Raw genomic sequence first — 24,931 nt, 5'->3', positions numbered from 1 at the left:
CCCCGATTGAAGAAATTTGCAGGAAATGATTAAGAGCACTTAAAAGCTTAATGACTGAAGATACCCCCCCCCCCCCTTGCAGTAAACTCATTATTGCCCCAGACAGCCAATTAAATGATGTATTTAGTAATCATAGGAGGGATAATTTCTGTAATCAATAAGGATACTATAAAGATAGAGCAGAGTAGATAAGAAAAAGGAATTTGATTAGGGATTGCAAAAGCTATAAACCCTATAAAGAGAGTAAAGCTCTCGAGAAATTAGAGAGAGACTTGGTACGTAATTGCATGCATGAGAATAATCTCTTTTCTATTAAGGAGTACTCACATAAGGTGGGTTGCCTTAATATACTTGGTCCAATTAATAAAAATGTGTACTTAATTGTATGACATGGATACGAATGAAATGGGATTTTAAGAATAGAACAAAGGTCTACGATTGATTTTAGGCTATTTTATGTGATTTTTCGGGAAATAAGCGTAACGAGCCATTAATTATAACATTGTCAATTTTTATTTAGTCATTATATTTTAGCCTCATCTGTAACACCCCGGCCCAAACTGGGTCGGGAGCGGTTACTTATGATAGCTCACTAGGCTGTGTACATGGCCCACAAATCAACACAGGTCCTTTCCAGCGCATTTTGTGCTTACTTGTGCGTCCCGGGAACCTTCCCAAGAGGTCACCCATCCTAAGACTACTCCCAGTCAAGCACGCTTAACTTTGGAGTTCTTTGGCATGGATAACAAGTAGAGAAAGTGCACTTTGTTGATATGAGTAGTACTTTCAATCCCTTTAAGCACTAGTGATTTAAGCCTATCACTAGACCTCTTCAATTAACGTGGGTGTTACATCATCATTGGGTACCCTTAAGGCTAGTAGATAACTTTGAAGTGTCTACACGGTCTTATTTAGTTACTTACGTAACGCGAGTTTAATTAGATTAGTTTGTGCATTATTTATTTTGTTTAGGTGACGGTTTTATTAAGGAAGCATTCTAGTCTCATTGTGATTGCTGAGTTTGGATTTTCTAAAGGTAGGCTAACTACTCAACATTTTTATGCGGGGATCTTATGTGCTTGTTCGCTTTGCATTATTGTCATACGTTGGTTTTGTTGTTGAATATTATGGGTTGTGAAGTTTTTAACCTTAGTTAACATATTAGTGGTGGTCTTGTGGTCATTAGTGCTGGTGAATACTTATTGTTGAGCTTATTGGCATGTCTATAACATAAATTTGCATTTTATTCTATTTCGTCATGAATTGGTCTATTACATTGAGTTTAAAGGAACTTGGCATTGAGGTAGCATATACTTGACATTCATATTATTCTTTTAGCATTGTGGATACATATTATTGTTGGCACTGGACCGAGATGGTTGTGTATTGGATAGGCCAGGCACGGGGATGTTGAACAGCCGTGGACCTTGGTTTGGATAGGACAAGAAGGGCACGGTGTAAGGAGGTATCCCTGAACCTGGCGTGGCTAGTTTACATGTTGTGGTTGAGCTCGGGTTAAGGGCCTTGGCAACCGAATACTTGTGACTTATTATTGGGACAGTGGCTGAGTGACTTGACATTAATTTCCATTGTTTATATTGCATTACTCGCATATTGTCCTTTTATTTTATGTAAGATCATGAGGTTGGCTTGTGTGTGTGTGTTGTGTGTTTTAATATGCCTGTTTCTATCATGGGAACAGATTAATACAGGTAAAGATGCTGATTGTTCGCTGGGATAGGGCGTGTGAGCTGGATTCGAGTCATCACCTTTAGTTTTTCACTTGACTTAAACATTCATTTATTAGTAGCTCATTTGTTGGGTTGTAATTAATTTAAACTAGTTCATTTTCTATTGTTGGAATAGTTTGGCTGAGAGTTTTGTAGTCCAATGCGGACATTTATTTTGTTATTCTTTTAATTTAAGGTACCTTGAATCCTTTGTTTCTTATACTATTACCTCAGGCGACTGAGATGGTAAAACCGTCTTTTATCTGAGATGTCTAGCCTAAGATTATTTGATAAGCGGGGGTGTTACAAAGTGGTATCAGAGCTAGGTTCCTAGGGCATAAAACAAATGAATTAAATGAACCTAGGATGTGTCTAAATAAAATGAGCACCGGGTAGAAACTATTAAGAGCCCCCTTAGCTCGGGTTAGGGAAACGTCTTTGATTTGTGTTATAGCCCTTCTAGTTTTGAACCGGGTACCTCGAGGAGAGTGAAGGAGAGTGGGTAGTTAGAGTGGATGCTTTTATGTATAACTTTGTATGATAATGTAACTAACGGAAAATGCAGGTACAAATATGATATAATTTGGCCATAATGGCTAAAAGGTAAGTACCCGTAGAGGGTGTAGAACCGTAGGGTTTAATGAAACGAATTTTAAATGCCCAGTACCAAGTATCCATGAGTTATGCTAAATAAAAAGAGAAGAATCATAGTGCATTTGCATGATAACATGTGTAGTGACTAATGCTTGCTTATTTAATATATTAGTGTGCATGTGAGCCTGTGAGTTCTTATGTATACTGTGTTGTGACTATAACATGCGAAATGTGTGCCCCTAATCCAAGTAGGAAGATTAGCGTATGATAAAGTGGATATTAGAGTGGTTGGAAGTAATTGAGGACATAAATTTGTGCCCTTAAGGGGCTGATGTCGAGGATATTTACCTCATTTTGGTGTGAAATAAACCCGACTAAGTAGTTTATTGTTGATGCAGGGATTTATTCTTATCATTTGTTTTCATGTCTTCAATTAATAGTAGTATATACATAATATATTTGAATTAGGTCCAATAAGCAAATGCTTATTCCTTGTTTTATAATTCTTATTTATTCTTAATAGAATCTCATAATGCCTCCAAAGAATTATGTCCCTACTACAATGTCCAAAGAAGAGATAGACCGACTGATTGCTATGAATGATACCTTGTCTTCTACATTAATGGCTAAGAGTTCGACCCAAGATCCTGCGAAAATGAGTGCTGCTATTGCAAGGCACTATCCAACAAAATATGATGGCATGGGTGAACCATCACTACTAGGAGACTGGTGTAGCGAGTTTGAAAACATATTCGAGTTAATGAGTTGTCTTGCGGAGATGCAAGTGGATCAAGTTGTGTTCTACATGAAGGGAAAAGCTAGCCTGTGGTGGACTCGCAATAAGGAGGCCATAAGAGAAACTACTGCTAATAGTAACAGTCTGTACATGACGTGGAAAGGATTTAAGAAGATTCTGCAAGCTACATTTGTTCCCGAACATATCAGGAGCAAGATAAGGGCAGAGTTCGATTCTTTTAAGATGATAGATGACATGATGGTAGAGACTTATCATAATCGATTTATGGAGCTGTCAGAGTATGTAGCGGACCTGAACTTCAGTGAGGAGATTTTGGCGTTGAGCTTCGAGAAGGGGTTGACTACGAACATAAAGAAGAGACTAGTAGTTGGTGAGCCGCCCACTCTAGAAGAGGTTTACCAGGGAGTGGTCATGCGGAGAGGATAGCTAACATGTTGAAAGAGGAGAAGAAAGCAATGGGGGAGAAGAGGAAGACTGAGATTGTTAGTGAAGGAGAAGAAGGGAGTAAGAAGCAGAACCAGTACCGGACCTATTTGTCTAATGGGGCCTGGCAGGGCGGTTATGGAGGCAATGGTGGGATCTTCAGCCGTGGGGCCAGTGGAGGCCACGGCCAAGGCTTCGCCCCAAAACGACAATGCTTTGGGTGTGGGAAGTTCGGGTATGTTGGAGCTGAGTGCAAATCAGGACAAAGAAATAACTACAATAATGGCAATGGAGATGGTGGTTTCATGACTCCTGAGTCCAGTTATAGAAGCAATTCGGGGAATAATCACAGAAGTAAATACAACAGTAACAACTGATAAAATCAGTTCCTCAATCAAGGGAGTAATTATGAGAATGGTTCATATCAGAGGCAGAATGTGGGTAACGGTTATCAGGTGAGTGGAGTCAAGGCTGTAAACCAATCGGCCGCAACTGTACAAGTCTCGGTTCAGAAGTCAGCTGGGAAATTATTTATGGTGGGGAAAGAAGTAGCTGAGAGTGTTGCTCACATCGTTTCGGGTACCTTTTCAGTGAATCTTAAACCTTCTTTAGAATTATTTCATTCGGGGGCAACTCATTCATTCGTGTCATTTGAGCATGCTAAGTATTTAGAGTTAAATGACCCGGTCCTTATTAATGATAATGTGGGGATACCTTCGGGAGAGTTCATAAGATGTACTAAAATATATAAAGATGTTAAAATTAAGATTGGTGAGGTGATATTCTTAGTGGACATGATTGAGTTTCCTGTAGAATGTTTTGAAATAATTCTGGGAATGGATTGTTTGATTAAATAGAGAGCCTTTACAGATTGTTACCAAAGAAAAATATCTTTAAGAGGACCTAAAGGGGTGAGAGTGTCTTATAAGGGTTTTATGATCAAACAAAAGGTGAAATTTATAAATGTTGTGACCTTAAAATATTACCTGAGAAAGGGATGTCAAATGTACCTGTGTCACGTGAGAGACATGAGGGAGGCCGAACCAAAGAGGGAAGAAATCCTAGTTATGTGCGAGTTTTCTGATATTTTTCCTGAAGAAATTCCGTGATTACCACCTAAGAGGGAGATAGACTTTAGTATTGACTTGAAACCGGGGACTGGACCAATTTCAAAGGCACCCTATAGGATGGCACCGAAAGAGATGGAGGAATTGAGGAAGCAGTTAAGGGAGTTTCTAGAGAAAGGCTATATGAGACCGAGTGTTTCGCCTTAGGGAGAACCTGTCTTATTTGTAAAGAAGAAGGATAGAAGTATGAGATTGTGCATTGCCTATAAGGAGTTAAATAATGGGACTATAAAAAACAGATACCCTTTACCACACATTGATGACCTATTTGACCAGCTGAGTAGAGCTAGTGTGTGTTCTAAAATTCACCTGAGATCGGGGTACCATCAGTTGTGAGTCAAGGAAGGGAATTTTCTTAAGACATATTTTAGGACTAGCTATGGCCATTATGAATTTGTGGTAGTGCCTTTTGGGTTAACCAATGCACCTGTTGTATTTACGGATTTAACAAATCGGGTGTTTAGTGCCTACCTAGATCAGTTTGTGGTTGTTTTCATTGATGACATTCTGGTTTATTAAAAAACTAAAGAGGAGCATGATCAACATTTAAGACTAGTTTAACAGACCTTGAGGGATAATAACTTATATGCAAAATTGAGCAAATGTGAGTTCTGGTTAGAGAAAGTAGCATTCCTTGGCCATGTGATTTCGAAAGAGGGAGTATCGGTAGACCCAAGTAAGATTAAGGCAGTTTCTAATTAGGTAGTACCAAAGAATGCGGCTGACATCAGGAGTTTCTTGGGGTTAGCTGAGTATTATAAGAGATTTGTGAATAATTTATTGAAAATAGCTAAGATCTTAACAACTTTTATGAGAAAGGAAAATCGGTTTAGGTGGGATGAGAGTTGTGAGGCAGTATTCCAAACTCTCAAGGAGCGCTTGACCACAGCTCCTATCTTACCCTTACCAAAGGGGAGTGAAAATTTTGAGGTGTATACTGATGCCTTAATGAATGGGTTGGGGTGTGTTTTAATGCAATATGGGAAAATGATAGCCTATGCTTCACGTCATATGAAACCATATGAGAAGAATTACCCTACCCATGACCTTGAACTGGAAGCCGTAGTATTTGCACTGAAATTATGGAGGCACTACCTGTATGGCACGACATTCAAGGTGTTTTCTGACCATAAAAGGTTGAAGTATATTTACACCCAGAGAGAGTTGAATGAGGCACAGAAGGTGGATAGAGCTTATTAGTGATTATGATATGAAATTGTGTATCATGAAGGGAAGGCAAATGTGATGGCAGATGCACTGAGTTGGAAATCTATTCACCACCTATGCAGTGCTTTGTCTCGTGTGAGCTTGAGAGATAAAATTAAAAAGATGGGAGTCCATGTGATAAGAAAGGGAGAGAGTATTGGTGATTCACTACAAAAAAAAAAAGGATCCATAACGACGGACACATTGCGACGGACACAAAAGTCGTAGAAAACAAAATCCTGCGACGAACGTTGCGACGGATCCCTCATTCTGCGACGGCTCTGCAACGGAATTTCCATAGCAGCCAAATCTCCCAGACCGCGCATTTTTGTGACATGACGGGAAGGTCTGCGACGGAAATTCCGTCGCGATTATAAAATATTAACCGCGATGGAATTTCCGTCGCAGCATAAAGTATTATTTTTTCTGCGACGGAATTTCCGTCGCAGATATTTTTTAATACCAGGCTTTACAGGTCACTAAATAAAATATTATTTTAAGGTTGCGACAGAATTTCCGACGCAGGTTTTTTCTATACACTGGTTTCACCCCGTCTCCCTCATATCTCTCCTCAATTATTTCGACTCAATAATTTCAAAAAACCCCCAAATCATTACTACGCTGACCACCACCACTCCGACCACCACCCTTCACCCCGCCGTCGCCCATCTCTCTCTCCTCTTTCCTTTCTTCTTTCCCCTTTACCCTTTCCCTTTCCACTTTCCCATTTCCCATTTCCTTTTTCCCCTCTTAGTGCCGTCGCAGCCGCCTGTCTACTGCCGCTGTCATCGCATGTCTGCCGCCACCGATGCCACCCTTGCTTCCTTGTCTCACCTTAATTAATACAAGGTTTGTTTAGTTTACTTTTAAGCTAATATTATTGTTTTAATTAATTAGGGTTGTTTTATGGTTATTGTTTTAATTAATTAGGGTTGTTTTATGGTTAGTTTGTTTAGTTTAAGTTTAGGATTATTAGAGTAATTTAGTTTAATTAAAAGCCAATATATGATGTTTGGGATTATTAGGGCAGTTTAGTTTAGTTAAAAGCCAATTTAGGATGTTTAAAGCAATTTTAGGATGCTTAATTTATTTAAGTTTAGGATTATTAGAATAATTTGATTTAATTAAAAGCCAATTTAGGATGTTTAGGATTATTAGGGTAGTTTAGTTTAGTTGAAAACCAATTTAGGATGTTTAAAGCAATTTTAGGATGCTTACTTTACTTTTGCTTAGTTTTATATGGTTTATTAGTAAGCATTAAGTTAGTTTTGATAAGTTGTGTACATTTACTTATGAATTAAATTGTGTCATGTGTTTTTTTACAAATATTAATTCATCCTATGCTTGTGTTGTCGTGAAATCATAATATTTTGTATCTGTGATTGTTAATATATTTTTGACCTAGTACTTGTTAAGGGATTACACATTAGGTGTAATTCTTGAATAGTCCCAGTTTTGGGACTGTCTTTGAATCTTTTATGCCATTTAGGTGGTAAATACTCATTTTTTTCTTGATTGTTATGAGACAAAATTTGTTTGACATTTCCTTTAATGTTCTCTTAATACATATGTAGAGTAAGAATTCAGTCTACATAATGTATTTGGAGAACTGTAAGGAAGTGTTGCCGAATTTTTGTCTCATTACAATCAAGAAAAAAATTAGTATTTACTAATGGTATGAAAGATTCAAAGATGGGTTTAAGTTGGAGAGATAAGGACCCCAATACATAATGTATTTTTTTGCAGGTTGTTGTTGTTGTTGTTGTTGTTGTTGTTGTTGTTGTTGTTGTTGTTGTTGTTGTTGTTGTTGTTGTTGTTGTTGTTGTTATTGTTGTTGTTGGTGGTGGTCGTGTTGTTGTTGTCGTCCTAAGAATATGGATATGAATGTTGTTTTGTTATTGTCCCAAGAATATTATAGTGGTTATTGTTGTTACCAATTTTATTAATAAATGTTATTTGCCAACATATATGTAGATTTGCAATGAATAGATTAGAACGAAACTGGATGTATGAAAGGTTGGATTCCAATAAAAAATTAAGGAAGAAATTCGTAATAGGTGTTGATAAATTCATTGATTATGTTAAGCAACAAGACGAATTCAGTAGAAGTAAAGAAATTAGGTGTCTATGTACTAAGTGCAAAAATAAAAAGTATTTAGTTGAACAAGAAGTACGAAAACACCTTCGTCTAAAGGGTTTTTGTGACAACTATTATGACTGGGTGTGTCACGGAGAGAAATACCCCGTTGAGGAAGAGGAAATGGAAATGCCCTATGACAATCCTTATAGGATATGGTAGAGGATGTGTTGCGCGATAGCATTGATAAAATTAGGGAAGAAGCTCTTAATGCCGAGGTGGTTGATGATCTCCAAATCCCAATGTATTAGCCTTTTTTCAAATGTTAAAACGGGCTGAGCAACCTGTCTACTAGGGATGTTGACTCTCATTGCTACAGTCAGCTGCAAGGCTTGTCACTCTGAAATGTGAATTCAACTTATCCCATAGATGTGTAGATGGTTTCACGTCATTTATAGGAGACCTTCTTCCTCAAAACCATGTTTTGATGCGTAACTTCTATGAAACCAAAAATGTTCTCAAAGCTCTTCAACTTCCTCATGAAAATATAGATGCATGTTTTAATGGATGTATGCTTTTTTGGATGGATGACGCTCTTCTTGATAACCGTAGAAAATGTGGTAGAGTTAGGTACAATAGTGCAAAGAATGCAAATGGCTATAAGGTCCCCGAAAATTTCTTAAATTATTTCCCAACAGGGCCACATTTGCAACGAATTTATGCCACAAAACACCTCGCGGAACAAATGTGTTGGCATTATGAAATCCCTCATGTTAGTGGGACAATGTCTCATCCAAGTGACAGTGAGGCTTTGAAACATTTTGATTGCCTTAATCCTTCTTTTGCATCTGAGCCTCAGAATGTTAGACTTGGACTTTGCACCGATGGTTTCTCAGCTTTTGGTCCATTCGGGAAGTTGTATTCATGCTGGCCGGTGATGCTTACTCCTTACAATTTACCATCCTGGCTATGTATGAAAAGGCAGTTTATGTTCTTAACATTAATTATTCCCGGTCTAAAGAGTCCAATACAAAACCTTGACGTCTATTTACAGCATTTAATTCACGAGTTGAAGCAATTGTAGGATACGGGATTGTTTACATATGACGTGTCTAGGAAACAAAACTTCGACTTAAGAGCCGCACTCCTATGGACGATCAACGACTTTTCTGCTTATGGCATGTTATCTGGTTGGTCAACTGATGGTGAGAATGCATGTCCATGTTGTACGAAAAAAAAAGACTAAATCGATTTGGCTTCAGCATGGCAGAAACTGAAGTTGGTTTTATTGTCATAGACTATATTTAGACACTGATCATATTTTTCGCAAGCATAAAGTGCACTTTCGAAAAGGAAGAATAGAGAACGATGTTGCTAGAACGAGGTTATCGGGCGAACAAGTGTGGGAATGTTTGAAACATTTACCAAAAATTGTGGATGATTCTGACCATGAATTGAAAACGGTTAAAGCGAAACGAATTAGGTGGTGGAAACAAAGCATTTTTTGGGAGCTTTCATATTGGAGCACACTACTAATTCGACATAACCTTGATGTCATGCATATTGAGAATTTTTTTTCGAACAACTAATTCACATGGTGATGGATAGAAAAGACAAGATAACCTTTAACCCAAATGCACAAAAATACATGTTGCAACTTTGTTCAAGTAAGCGAAAAGTGGTTCAGTCATTTTGAAAAAGGAGCAAAAGAAGGTGTTGTGTGATTGGATATGTAATTTAAAGTTTCCGGACGGCTATGCTTCAGATTTGAGAAGATGTGTCGATATGAATGAGTTGAAGCTACATGGCTTGAAAAGCCATGACTGTCATGTGTTTATGGAGCGTTTACTGTCGGTTTCTTTAAGGCACCTTCTCCCAAAAAATGAGTGGAATGCCATAACTGAGATTAGTCAATTTTTCAGAGATTTGTGCACTTCATCACTACAAATTGGAAAAATAACAAGTCTCGAGAAAAATATTGCCGAGAAAATATGCAAATTAGAAAAAATACTTCCACCTTCCTTTTTTAACTCAATGGAACATCTGCCAATTCATTTTCGTCACGAAGTGAAAGTGGGTGGTCCGTGCAATATAGGTGGATGTATCCTTTTGAGAGGCAATATCAATATCTTTTACGAAACCTTTTAAGGTTATTACTTGAATGTTATTCATTCTTAACCCATTTTTTTGTAGGTTCTTGAATCATTTGAAACAAAAAATTGGAAATAAAGCTCGTGTTCAAGGGTCATTATGTAACGCATATTTGCTTGAAGAAATAGCAAATTTTTGTTCTTTTTACTTTGAAGAACAGATAGACACGAAGGCAAAGGACCTTGACGTTGGTATGAAAAAGTCGGAGCATTCTACCTTGCCTAAGCTATTTCAAGATAACGAGGGTACTACTTCTGGAAAATGTCGTGAAAGATTTTTGGAAGATAACGAATATGAACGTGCTCACCTCTATGTTTTATCTAATTGTGATTCTGATGAATTGAAACGTAAGGAAAGGTAAGTGAAAAAAAAATTAATTTTAAATGTTGTTTGAAAAGAAAAACATGCAAAAATTAATTCAAAACTTAATTCGCCATTTTTGAATAGGCTCTTTGAGGATTATATCAAAAGAGAATATCCTCAGTTTTCTATGGTCGAGGATATTTGGAACAAATTTGAAACAAAATTCCCTGACTGGTTTAGAGGTCAAGTAAGTACATAATATATATTCTAGAATGCTTATTTAAATTATATTATTATTTGGTCAATAATTGGTTCATTATTATTAATAATAGGTAAATAATTTAAAAGATCCAGTTTTAATTGACTTAACAAATGGACCTTCAAGAAAGGTAAGAACATGGAAGCGTTATTCCATCAATGGTTATAAATTTTGAGCTTTCACATATGGGAAAGATTTGGAAAAGTCGACAATTAACAATGGAGTATGTATGATTTATTGAAGGAGTTGACTACTATGGAACCCTAAATGAATTTGTTGAGTTGTCTTATATTGGCGAGAAAAGACACTTAAAACGTTATTTTATTCAAATATAATTGGATAGATAACTCAGAAAGAGGAATGCAAGTACATAAGGAATATAAACTTGTGAATGTTAATCGGAGCAGAAAATTTTCAAAATATGACCCATTTGTGTTAGCATATCAAGTGGAACAAGTTTGTTATGCTCCTTATCCAAATATCAAAAGAGATAAAGATCAGTGGTAAGCAGTATTTAAAACAAAGGCTAGATCACAAGTTGATGCTCCTATTGATGAATCTATCTTTCAAGAAGATGTTAATAATGGTGATACAACATTGTCAATAATTGAAATAGAAGATGAGAACGAAAATGTGGAGGAACAAGAAGAAATGTAAGGGGAAGAAATGCAAGTACAGAATGATGGTAGGGAAGATGAGGAAGATGAGGAAGAGGAGGGGGAGGAGGTGGAGAAGAAGTATTTAGGAGAAGAAGATGATGAGGATTTTATAGATTCGCTTTTTAAAGGCAACGAAGACACTAATTTTAGTAATGATGATGATGATGACTAGGATTTATATTAGTTGTAGATGTTTTGTACCTTTTCATTCAATCTTACTTTATTGGTACTATTAGTTGTAGATACCGTATGGCTTAATTTTAATGAAATCTAGTTTGTTTTCATTCAATCTTACTTTCATTCAATCTTACTCTGTTGGTACTTAATTTGTTTTCTTACTTTGTTGATTTCTTACTTAGTTGTTATTCCTATTTAATTTCTTACTTTGTTGCTATTATTTGATTATTTGATTTCTTACTTTGTTAATTTCTTACTTTGTTGCTATTATTTGATTATTTGATTTCTTACTTTGTTGATTTCTTACTAAGTTGTTACTATTTAATTTCTTACTTGTTGCTACTATTTGATTTTTTTTATTTTGTTGCTACTATTTGATTTCTAACAATTTTGAAGAATTTAGTTGGTTTGTATGGCGACGAGGGGACGAAGAAGAGGTAGTTGTAGTAATGTAGGAAACCAAGGAAATGAAAACGAGAATGAAACAGTAACAGGAGGTCAAGGGCAAGAGCAAAATGTGCCAATTGAGAGAGTTCATCTCGATCCTCTTCAGCAAGATGGCGTTGGAGAAATATATGGACTAAATGGTAATTTCTTCACTTGCTTTTTTAATTTATTAACTTTTTTTTACTTTATTTATAAGTTAGTAATTATATTTAACAAGTATCAAAATTATAGGTCGATAAAGATGGAGTTGGAGAAATTCCGTCCGCTTTGCAGTTGCTGGAGAAGATAAAGAAGCAAGCACAAAAGGATGGTTATCCAAAAAATGCAGTCAACTCTTTTTAAGTTACTATAATTATTTAATTTCACTCATTTTTTCAATCATGATTATTTAGTATATGGTATCTAATCTTTTGCTTTTTAATGATGTAGGGTAAGATCATCTCAAAGAAATCTCAGCTTCAAAGTGAAGGGGTCAAGAACATCGATAATAATGAGATTTATTTTGAGGAACATGGAGGATTTGATGAGAAAGGTAGAGTATATGGCACGGGACAAGCAGCACCACAAATTTGGGAGCACCATCGCCACTCGACTGGCACCGCCACTTCTACTTCTCATACTCCGGGTTTTGTTGGTAGAGTCGCAAAAGAGAATGCCCGACTTAAGCAAGTCGAGGCCGAACAATCTCAAAGGATTGCGGCAATAGAGGCGTTCTTGAGCCAACAAGGTTTTACTACTCTAACTTGTAACCCCGGAGGTGTATTTCAAGATCGAAATGACTTTGATAATGATGGTGGCGACAATACTAGGCCTAGTTCTACTCCTTTTAACTCATTCACTCCCGTGCATTGATGAGTAACTATTAGTCGGTTTATGGACTTATTTAGCTTTGTTGAACATTTATTTAGTTTAAATTTTTTGTGTACTAAACTTATGTAAACCTTTTATTTTAAGGTAATATGAGAAAACGTTATTTGGAAATCTGTCTTGAACGAGTTGTGAATTTATGGAATGTTAGAATTGGTATGTTTGTAGGAACCGTTATTGATTTAGAAGCTTTTGGGGGGAGCTGAAACTGATGTAAACCCACTGTTTTATTTAATCCTGCGACAGAACTTGCGACGGAATTTCAAGTGTTGACTTTATGTTTCACCTGGACAACGACGTGGCCTCTATGTACAGTGTTTTGCGACGGAAATTCCGTCGCAAATGTTGACTTTATGTTTGAATAGCAACAGGTTGTGGGCCCCATGCACAGTGCTTTGCGACAGACAATCCGTCGCAGGATCCATGTTTGTGACGGAATTTTGCTACAGTTTGTTCCGTCGCAGGGATTTTATTTGCTACGGAATTTCCGTCGCAGGATATGATTTTGCGACGATTATTTGCGACGGCTGAAATCCGTCATAAGATTGTCTCAAATACTATATTAGCGACGGTATATCCGTATTTGCGATTTAATTCTCGCCATCGCTATGGAGCTTTTTTTTGTAGTGATTTAACTATAGAGCCTGAGTTGTATTTTGAGATCCGAAAGAAGCAAAGAATATGATTCAAGGATAGCAAAATCTTTGGCCCTTGCCGTCGATGGGGAGAGTACTCGGTTTGGGTTAGATGTCGATGGTAGCCTCCGCTTTGACGGCCATTGGTGTGTTCCTTTTAATGAAGGATTGAAGAGGAGCATCTTTGTCGAGGCTCATAATACTCCATATTCAATTCACCCTGGAGGAGATAAATTGTATAAGGACTTGAAGAAAACATTTTGGTGGCCTGGAATGAAGAGGGAAGTAGTAGAATTTGTTGCTAAGTGTTTGACTTGCCAGAGAGTAAAAGGAGAGCATAAGAGGCCTCAAGGGAAAGTGCAGTCATTAGAAGTACCTGAGTGGAAATGAGAGTGTATATCTATGGATTTTATTGTGGCAAAAGGGAAACAATATGATATGGGTAATAGGGGATCCATTAACTAAGTCTGCTCTCATTTTTCCCATGAAAGGTACCTGGAGTAAGGCTGAGTTAGAGAAGGCATATTGAAGGAATGTGGTGAAATTGCATGGGATTCACAAGGATATCGGGTCAGATAGAGATTCGAGGTTTATATCTAGGTTTTGAAAGGAGCTGCAAGAGTCTTTGGGAACATAATTGAAAATGAGTACATCATGTCATCCTGCGACGGACGGTCAGACGGAGCGAAATATCCAGACACTGGAAGACATGCTTCAGGCGTGTATCCTGGAGTTTGGAGGGTCTTGGGAGGAGAAGTTGGATTTGATTGAATTATCTTATAATAATAGCTATCATACCAGTATTGGCATGACTCCTTTTGAGGCTTTGTATGAAAGGAGGTGTAGAAATCCAATTTGCTGGGATGATAGTGCTAAGAGGATGGTGGTGGGGCCTAAAATGGTCTAAGAGATGATTGAACAAGTTCAAGTAATCAGACAAAAGATCAAATCTACACAAGATCGTCAGAAAAGTTATGCAGACTTGAGGAGATCAGAGATTGAGTTCAATGTTGGTGATAAGGTGTTGCGTAAAGTGTCACCAATGAAGAGATTCATGAGATTTGGGAAGCGTGAAAAGTTGAGTCAGAAGTATGTGGGACCATATGAGATTCTGGATAGAGTTGAAAAGGGGGCATATCGTCCTGCACTACCCCCAACTTTAGCAAGAGTCCATAATGTATTTCATGTGTCGCAGCTGAGAAAGTATGTAAGTGACCCGTCACATTTGCTGGAGATTGAGAATATTGAGCTAGATGATCAGCTGACCTATGAAGAAGTCCCTAAGAAGATATTGGACGCTAAAGTTCGCAAGACTAGGAATGGTGAATATCTTTAGTGAATGTGCTATTGTCTAATCATGAAGTGGAGAAAGCTACATAGGAGATAGAAGTCTCTATGCCGTGAGTAGTATCCTCATCTTTTCCATTAGGTATGTATATGGTTACGGGGACGTAACCTTCTTTTTAGGAGGGTAGAATGTAAAACACTCTTTTCAGTAAGTTATACATTTTTGTTGGGTTTGTCTTAGTGTTAGTCTTGGGTGAAGTTCGGGACGAAGTTCATTTTAAGGGGGGTAGACGGTAATACCCGTAATTTTATATAGTTTAAATAACATTTTATATTCTATATATATATATATTATTTTTTATTAGCTAATTACAAGTCGGGATTAATAAGTTATGAGACAGGATGTTAGTCACGGTTTTAGGAAAAAAAAATCTATGAGTAATATCGGTTTGGGCGGAGTGGTTGCAAGAGCCCAAATTGCCACCAAATACCCAAGATATATAAATTCAGATTATTACATCTTATACTACCTTATTCACAGGAAAACAAACAAAACAAAAAAAAAATAAAAAAAAAACTTAGAGAAGGAGAGAGCAGCGACGATGAGAACACGAGACGGCGAAGGAGTCTGCGATTCGGGTTTTGTGAGACGATTCTGCTAGATTATTATTCTTTAATTCGTAAGTAAGCTCTAATCTTTAATTAATTAGTTAGCTTAATTAATCTAGCTATTCCTTGAATTGATTATAGTAACCCTAGAATTTTATAATTAGGGATTTTGTAGTGTTTGTGTTAAGACAGATTTATACGACCCGTGACCCACCATTGACTGTCGTGACTAAGACCAAGGACCTGACCCATGGTGGTTTGATCGAGGGCTGGTGGTTGTCCCGTGGGTTGACCGTGTGTGTGTATTGGTGTTGTAGGGGTTTATGCTCAATTGTTTATACCGTCTTATACATTGTGTTATCTTTGTTTTATACATTGATTTATGTGTGTGTATAGGTAGTAAGGGCTTTGTTTTTGTAGGCTTGTTCTGCTGTTTTGGGACGATTATGAGGGTCGTTTAAGGTGAGCGTTAAGGGTGCATGGTCACGGTGTGGGTCGTGAATGATCGGGTGTTGGCCTGTTTTGGCGATCTTAAAGGGGCTGCTTAGGAGCTGTCCAAAACGGGTTCACCTGTGTATTGTGGGGGCTTTGGGTGGAGGTTGAGACGGTCTTATTTAGTTACTTACGTAATACGAGTTTAATTATATTTGTTAGTAATTGTGCATTATTTATTTTGTTTAGGCGACGGTATTACTGAGGAAGCATTCTAGTCTCTTTGTGATTGCTGAGCTTGGATTTGCTAAAGGTAGGCTAGCTACTCAACATTTCTATGCGGGGCTCTTATGTGCTTGTTCGCTTTACATTATTGTCATCCATTGGTTTTGTTGTTGAATATTGTGGGTTGTGAAGATTGTGACCTTAGTTAACATATTAGCCGTGGTCTTGTGGTTATTGTTGCTGGTGAATTCTTATTGTTGAGCTTATTGGCATGTCTATAACATAAATTGGCATTTTATTCGATTTCGTCATGAATTGGCATATTACATTGAGTTTAAAGGAACGTAGCATTGAGGTAGCATATACTTGCCATTTATATTATTCTATTGGCATTGTGGATGCATATTATTGTTATGACCGAACGAGATGGTTGTGTATTGGATAGGCCAGGCACGGTTATGTTGAAGAGTCGTGGACGTTGGTTTGGATAGGACATGCAGGGCACGATGTAAGGAGTTAGCCTTGGACCTGGCGTGGCTAGTCCACATGGTGTGGTTGAGCTAGGGCTGAGGGCCTTGGCAACAGACTACTTTTGACTTATTATTGAGATAGTGGCCGAGTGACTTGACATTTATTTCCATTGTTTATATTGCATTACTCGCATATTGTCCTTTTATTTTATGTAAGATCACGAGATTGACTTGTGTGTGTTTTGTGTTTTTATATGCCTGTTTTCGTCATGGGAACAAATTGATACATATAAAGATTCTGATTGTTTGCTGGAAGGGGCGTGTGAGCTGGATTTGAGTCATCACCTTTAGTTTTTCACTTGACTTAAACATTCATTTATTAGTAGCTCATTTGTTGGTTTGTAATTAATTTAAACTAGTTCATTTCTATTGTTGGCATAGTTTGGCCGAGAGTTTTGTAGTCCAATGCGGACATTTATTTTATCATTCTTTTAATTTAAGGTAACTTTTATCGTTTGTTTCTTATACGATTTACCTCAGGCGACTGAGATGGTAACATCGTCTTTTATCTGAGATGTCTAGCTTAAGACTCTTTGATAAGCGGGGGTGTTATAATCTTTCTTCTACTAAACCACTTCTACTTTTAGTGAGAAGTTAACATGAAATCAGTTAGACAAAAACCAATGACTTACCAAAAAAAATTGATCCCCTAAGAATTGACTTAGAGGTTAGAATAGCAACTCTAATTACACTATGAATTACAACTTTTTTTTATATATATTATAGTAAGTCTCTTGTGAACTCCGCCTGTGAGTGTTTTCGGGCATTCATTGCCGGTCCCAAGCTCGGAGAATGGAGGAGGCTTGCGGTAGGTCTGTGGCAGCTAGCATAAAAACTTAGTCACATTTTATGGACATGAATCGGAATTTGAACATCGTTGGGGCATCTCCGCAGAAGCGGCGCGCTGCACTTCTTAGACCCGGGTGTTGTGAAAAGTATGTGAGGATTGCTAAGTCGTCGCCCAGGAGCAACGCGCCATCTTTACACCTCTGGGTAGTGTCAAATAGGCAAGGGTGCGCTACATCTTGTAGGCCCGGGTGTAGTGAAACATATGCAAGGGTTATTAGGTTATTGCCCGAAAGCGGCGCACCACCTCGAAATGTCGGTGCGGTGTCAAATGGGTTTGGATCCAGGAAGCATGGTCAATAGCGGGTAAAGATATTAGGGCATGACTTTAGAAAGGGTAATAGGTTACGTTTTGGTACTTGGAATATTGGCTCTTTGACATGCAGATTAGCTAAGGTAGGGGAGGTTATGAAAAGGAGGAGGGTGCATATAATGTGTCTACAAGAGAACGATGTTGCTAGAACGAGGTTATCGGGCGAACAAGTGTGGGAATGTTTGAAACATTTACCAAAAATTGTGGATGATTCTGACCATGAATTGAAAACGGTTAAAGCGAAACGAATTAGGTGGTGGAAACAAAGCATTTTTTGGGAGCTTTCATATTGGAGCACACTACTAATTCGACATAACCTTGATGTCATGCATATTGAGAATTTTTTTTCGAACAACTAATTCACATGGTGATGGATAGAAAAGACAAGATAACCTTTAACCCAAATGCACAAAAATACATGTTGCAACTTTGTTCAAGTAAGCGAAAAGTGGTTCAGTCATTTTGAAAAAGGAGCAAAAGAAGGTGTTGTGTGATTGGATATGTAATTTAAAGTTTCCGGACGGCTATGCTTCAGATTTGAGAAGATGTGTCGATATGAATGAGTTGAAGCTACATGGCTTGAAAAGCCATGACTGTCATGTGTTTATGGAGCGTTTACTGCCGGTTTCTTTAAGGCACCTTCTCCCAAAAAATGAGTGGAATGCCATAACTGAGATTAGTCAATTTTTCAGAGATTTGTGCACTTCATCACTACAAATTGGAAAAATAACAAGTCTCGAGAAAAATATTGCCGAGAAAATATGCAAATTAGAAAAAATACTTCCACCTTCCTTTTTTAACTCAATGGAACATCTGCCAATTCATTTCTCGTACGAAGTGAAAGTGGGTGGTCCCGTGCAATATAGGTGGATGTATCCTTTTGAGAGGCAATATCAATATCTTTTACGAAACCTTTTAAGGTTATTACTTGAATGTTATTCATTCTTAACCCATTTTTTTGTAGGTTCTTGAATCATTTGAAACAAAAAATTGGAAATAAAGCTCGTGTTCAAGGGTCATTATGTAACACGCATATTTGCTTGAAGAAATAGCAAATTTTTGTTCTTTTTACTTTGAAGAACAGATAGACACGAAGGCAAAGGACCTTGACGTTGGTATGAAAAAGTCGGAGCATTCTACCTTGCCTAAGCTATTTCAACATAACGAGGGTACTACTTCTGGAAAATGTCGTGAAAGATTTTTGGAAGATAACGAATATGAACGTGCTCACCTCTATGTTTTATCTAATTGTGATTCTGATGAATTGAAACGTAAGGAAAGGTAAGTGAAAAAAAAATTAATTTTAAATGTTGTTTGAAAAGAAAAACATGCAAAAATTAATTCAAAACTTAATTCGCCATTTTTGAATAGGCTCTTTGAGGATTATATCAAAAGAGAATATCCTCAGTTTTCTATGGTCGAGGATATTTGGAACAAATTTGAAACAAAATTCCCTGACTGGTTTAGAGGTCAAGTAAGTACATAATATATATTCTAGAATGCTTATTTAAATTATATTATTATTTGGTCAATAATTGGTTCATTATTATTAATAATAGGTAAATAATTTAAAAGATCCAGTTTTAATTGACTTAACAAATGGACCTTCAAGAAAGGTAAGAACATGGAAGCGTTATTCCATCAATGGTTATAAATTTTGAGCTTTCACATATGGGAAAGATTTGGAAAAGTCGACAATTAACAATGGAGTATGTATGATTTCGACTGAAGGAGTTGACTACTATGGAACCCTAAATGAATTTGTTGAGTTGTCTTATATTGGCGAGAAAAGACACTTACAACGTTATTTTATTCAAATATAATTGGATAGATAACTCAGAAAGAGGAATGCAAGTACATAAGGAATATAAACTTGTGAATGTTAATCGGAGCAGAAAATTTTCAAAATATGACCCATTTGTGTTAGCATATCAAGTGGAACAAGTTTGTTATGCTCCTTATCCAAATATCAAAAGAGATAAAGATCAGTGGTAAGCAGTATTTAAAACAAAGGCTAGATCACAAGTTGATGCTCCTATTGATGAATCTATCTTTCAAGAAGATGTTAATAATGGTGATACAACATTGTCAATAATTGAAATAGAAGATGAGAACGAAAATGTGGAGGAACAAGAAGAAATGTAAGGGGAAGAAATGCAAGTACAAAATGATGGTAGGGAAGATGAGGAAGATGAGGAAGAGGAGGGGGAGGAGGTGGAGAAGAAGTATTTAGGAGAAGAAGATGATGAGGATTTTATAGATTCGCTTTTTAAAGGCAACGAAGACAGTAATTTTAGTAATGATGATGATGATGACTAGGATTTATATTAGTTGTAGATGTTTTGTACCTTTTCATTCAATCTTACTTTGTTGGTACTATTAGTTGTAGATACCGTATGGCTTAATTTTAATGAAATCTAGTTTGTTTTCATTCAATCTTACTTTTCATTCAATCTTACTTTCATTCAATCTTACTCTGTTGGTACTTAATTTGTTTTCTTACTTTGTTGATTTCTTACTTAGTTGTTATTCCTATTTAATTTCTTACTTTGTTGCTATTATTTGATTATTTGATTTCTTACTTTGTTAATTTCTTACTTTGTTGCTATTATTTGATTATTTGATTTCTTACTTTGTTGATTTCTTACTAAGTTGTTACTATTTAATTTCTTACTTGTTGATACTATTTGATTTTTTTTATTTTGTTGCTACTATTTGATTTCTAACAATTTTGAAGAATTTAGTTGGTTTGTATGGCGACGAGGGGACGAAGAAGATGTAGTTGTAGTAATGTAGGAAACCAAGGAAATGAAAACGAGAATGAAACAGTAACAGGAGGTCAAGGGCAAGAGCAAAATGTGCCAATTGAGAGAGTTCATCTCGATCCTCTTCAGCAAGATGGCGTTGGAGAAATATATGGACTAAATGGTAATTTCTTCACTTGCTTTTTTAATTTATTAACTTTTTTTTACTTTATTTATAAGTTAGTAATTATATTTAACAAGTATCAAAATTATAGGTCGATAAAGATGGAGTTGGAAATTCCGTCCCGCTTTCCGCTTGCGATTCTTGGAGAAGATAAAGAAGCAAGCACAAAAGGATGGTTATCCAAAAAATGCAGTCAACTCTTTTTAAGTTACTATAATTATTTAATTTAACTCATTTTTTCAATCATGATTATTTAGTATATGGTATCTAATCTTTTGCTTTTTAATGATGTAGGGTAAGATCATCTCAAAGAAATCTCAGCTTCAAAGTGAAGGGGTCAAGAACATCGATAATAATGAGATTTATTTTGAGGAACATGGAGGATTTGATGAGAAAGGTAGAGTATATGGCATGGGACAAGCAGCACCACAAATTTGGGAGCACCATCGCCACTCGACTGGCACCGCCACTTCTACTTCTCATACTCCGGGTTTTGTTGGTAGAGTCGCAAAAGAGAATGCCCGACTTAAGCAAGTCGAGGCCGAACAATCTCAAAGGATTGCGGCAATAAAGGCGTTCTTGAGCCAACAAGGTTTTACTACTCTAACTTGTAACCCCGGAGGTGTATTTCAAGATCGAAATGACTTTGATAATGATGGTGGCGACAATACTAGGCCTAGTTCTACTCCTTTTAACTCATTCACTCCCGTGCATTGATGAGTAACTATTAGTCGGTTTATGGACTTATTTAGCTTTGTTGAACATTTATTTAGTTTAAATTTTTTGTGTACTAAACTTATGTAAACCTTTTATTTTAAGGTAATATGAGAAAACGTTATTTGGAAATCTGTCTTGAACGAGTTGTGAATTTATGGAATGTTAGAATTGGTATGTTTGTAGGAACCGTTATTGATTTAGAAGCTTTTGGGGGGAGCTGAAACTGATGTAAACCCACTGTTTTATTTAATCCTGCGACAGAACTTGCGACGGAATTTCAAGTGTTGACTTTATGTTTCACCTGGACAACGACGTGGCCTCTATGTACAGTGTTTTGCGACGGAAATTCCGTCGCAAATGTTGACTTTATGTTTGAATAGCAACAGGTTGTGGGCCCCATGCACAGTGCTTTGCGACAGACAATCCGTCGCAGGATCCATGTTTGTGACGGAATTTTGCTACAGTTTGTTCCGTCGCAGGATTTTATTTGCTACGGAATTTCCGTCGCAGGATATGATTTTGCGACGATTATTTGCGACGGCTGAAATCCGTCATAAGATTGTCTCAAATACTATATTAGCGACGGTATATCTGTATTTGCGACGAATTCTGCCATCGCTATGGAGCTTTTTTTTGTAGTGATTTAACTATAGAGCCTGAGTTGTATTTTGAGATCCGAAAGAAGCAGCAATATGATTCAAGGATAGCAAAATGCTGGGCCCTTGCCGTCAGTGGGGAGAGTACTCGGTTTGGGTTAGATGCTGATGGTAGCCTCCGCTTTGACGGCCATTGGTGTGTTCCTTTTAATGAAGGATTGAAGAGGAGCATCTTGTCTGAGGCTCATAATACTCCATATTCAATTCACCCTGGAGGAGATAAATTGTATAAGGACTTGAAGAAAACATTTTGGTGGCCTGGAATGAAGAGGGAAGTAGTAGAATTTGTTGCTAAGTGTTTGACTTGCCAGAGAGTAAAAGGAGAGCATAAGAGGCCTCAAGGGAAAGTGCAGTCATTAGAAGTACCTGAGTGGAAATGAGAGTGTATATCTATGGATTTTATTGTGGCAAAAGGGAAACAATATGATATGGGTAATAGGGGATCCATTAACTAAGTCTGCTCTCATTTTTCCCATGAAAGGTACCTGGAGTAAGGCTGAGTTAGAGAAGGCATATTGAAGGAATGTGGTGAAATTGCATGGGATTCACAAGGATATCGGGTCAGATAGAGATTCGAGGTTTATATCTAGGTTTTGAAAGGAGCTGCAAGAGTCTTTGGGAACATAATTGAAAATGAGTACATCATGTCATCCTGCGACGGACGGTCAGACGGAGCGAAATATCCAGATTCTTTGGAAGACATGCTTGTGCGTGTATCCCGGAGTTTGGAGGGTCTTGGGAGGAGAAGTTGGATTTGATTGAATTATCTTATAATAATAGCTATCATACCAGTATTGGCATGACTCCTTTTGAGGCTTTGTATGAAAGGAGGTGTAGAAATCCAATTTGCTGGGATGATAGTGCTAAGAGGATGGTGGTGGGGCCTAAAATGGTCTAAGAGATGATTGAACAAGTTCAAGTAATCAGACAAAAGATGAAATCTACACAAGATCGTCAGAAAAGTTATGCAGACTTGAGGAGATCAGAGATTGAGTTCAATGTTGGTGATAAGGTGTTGCGTAAAGTGTCACCAATGAAGAGATTCATGAGATTTGGGAAGCGTGAAAAGTTGAGTCAGAAGTATGTGGGACCATATGAGATTCTGGATAGAGTTGAAAAGGGGGCATATCGTCCTGCACTACCCCCAACTTTAGCAAGAGTCCATAATGTATTTCATGTGTCGCAGCTGAGAAAGTATGTAAGTGACCCGTCACATTTGCTGGAGATTGAGAATATTGAGCTAGATGATCAGCTGACCTATGAAGAAGTCCCTAAGAAGATATTGGACGCTAAAGTTCGCAAGACTAGGAATGGTGAATATCTTTAGTGAATGTGCTATTGTCTAATCATGAAGTGGAGAAAGCTACATAGGAGATAGAAGTCTCTATGCCGTGAGTATCCTCATCTTTTCCATTAGGTATGTATATGGTTACGGGGACGTAACCTTCTTTTTAGGAGGGTAGAATGTAAAACACTCTTTTCAGTAAGTTATACATTTTTGTTGGGTTTGTCTTAGTGTTAGTCTTGGGTGAAGTTCGGGACGAAGTTCATTTTAAGGGGGGTAGACGGTAATACCCGTAATTTTATATAGTTTAAATAACATTTTATATTCTATATATATATATATATTATTTTTTATTAGCTAATTACAAGTCGGGATTAATAAGTTATGAGACAGGATGTTAGTCACGGTTTTAGGAAAAAAAAATCTATGAGTAATATCGGTTTGGGCGGAGTGGTTGCAAGAGCCCAAATTGCCACCAAATACCCAAGATATATAAATTCAGATTATTACATCTTATACTACCTTATTCACAGGAAAACAAACAAAACAAAAAAAAAATAAAAAAAAAACTTAGAGAAGGAGAGAGCAGCGACGATGATAACACGAGACGGCGAAGGAGTCTGCGATTCGGGTTTTGTGAGACGATTCTGCTAGATTATTATTCTTTAATTCGTAAGTAAGCTCTAATCTTTAATTAATTAGTTAGCTTAATTAATCTAGCTATTCCTTGAATTGATTATAGTAACCCTAGAATTTTATAATTAGGGATTTTGTAGTGTTTGTGTTAAGACAGATTTATACGACCCGTGACCCACCATTGACTGTCGTGACTAAGACCAAGGACCTGACCCATGGTGGTTTGATCGAGGGCTGGTGGTTGTCCCGTGGGTTGACCGTGTGTGTGTATTGGTGTTGTGGGGGTTTATGCTCAATTGTTTATACCGTCTTATACATTGTGTTATACTGTTTTATACATTGATTTATTGTGTGTGTATAGGTAGTAAGGGGCTGCTGTTTGTGGCTACTGTTGCTGCTGTTTTGGGACAGTTATGAGGGTCGTTTAAGGTGAGCGTTAAGGGTGCATGGTCACGGTGTGGGTCGTGAATCTGACTGGGTGTTGGCCTGTTTTGGCGATCTTAAAGGGGCTGCTTAGGAGCTGTCCAAAACGGGTTCACCTGTGTATTGTGGGGGCTTTGGGTGGAGGTTGAGACGGTCTTATTTAGTTACTTACGTAATACGAGTTTAATTATATTTGTTAGTAATTGTGCATTATTTATTTTGTTTAGGCGACGGTATTACTGAGGAAGCATTCTAGTCTCTTTGTGATTGCTGAGCTTGGATTTGCTAAAGGTAGGCTAGCTACTCAACATTTCTATGCGGGGCTCTTATGTGCTTGTTCGCTTTACATTATTGTCATCCATTGGTTTTGTTGTTGAATATTGTGGGTTGTGAAGATTGTGACCTTGGTTAACATATTAGCCATGGTCTTGTGGTTATTGTTGCTGGTGAATTCTTATTGTTGAGCTTATTGGCATGTCTATAACATAAATTGGCATTTTATTCGATTTCGTCATGAATTGGCATATTACATTGAGTTTAAAGGAACGTAGCATTGAGGTAGCATATACTTGCCATTTATATTATTCTATTGGCATTGTGGATGCATATTATTGTTGGCACTGGAACGAGAT

General features: G+C 37.2%; 1 protein-coding gene across 1 annotated transcript; it reads left to right on the top strand.

The window, feature by feature from the left end:
• Positions 1 to 22,856: 22,856 nt before the first annotated feature.
• On the top strand, positions 22,857 to 24,293 carry LOC141628534 (uncharacterized). Its single transcript, XM_074441662.1, has 2 exons — positions 22,857 to 23,268; positions 24,238 to 24,293. The coding sequence occupies exons 1-2, from the start codon at positions 22,857 to 22,859 to the stop codon at positions 24,291 to 24,293; spliced, it is 468 nt and encodes a 155-aa protein (XP_074297763.1).
• Positions 24,294 to 24,931: the final 638 nt, after the last annotated feature.

Source organism: Silene latifolia, chromosome Y (genome assembly GCF_048544455.1).
Source record: "Silene latifolia isolate original U9 population chromosome Y, ASM4854445v1, whole genome shotgun sequence".
Lineage (NCBI taxonomy): Eukaryota > Viridiplantae > Streptophyta > Magnoliopsida > Caryophyllales > Caryophyllaceae > Silene > Silene latifolia.
Note: the sequence above shows the minus strand (reverse complement) of the source record. Positions and strands in the feature narration are given on the sequence as shown.

Bases quoted from the DNA above. Each gene is read 5' to 3' on its own strand.
- LOC141628534 (XM_074441662.1), top strand. From the start codon at position 22,857: ATGATTGAACAAGTTCAAGTAATCAGACAAAAGATGAAATCTACACAA. The intron at 23,269-24,237 runs GTGAATATCTTT...GTGTGTGTATAG, and splicing joins AGTTCGCAAGACTAGGAATG to GTAGTAAGGGGCTGCTGTTT.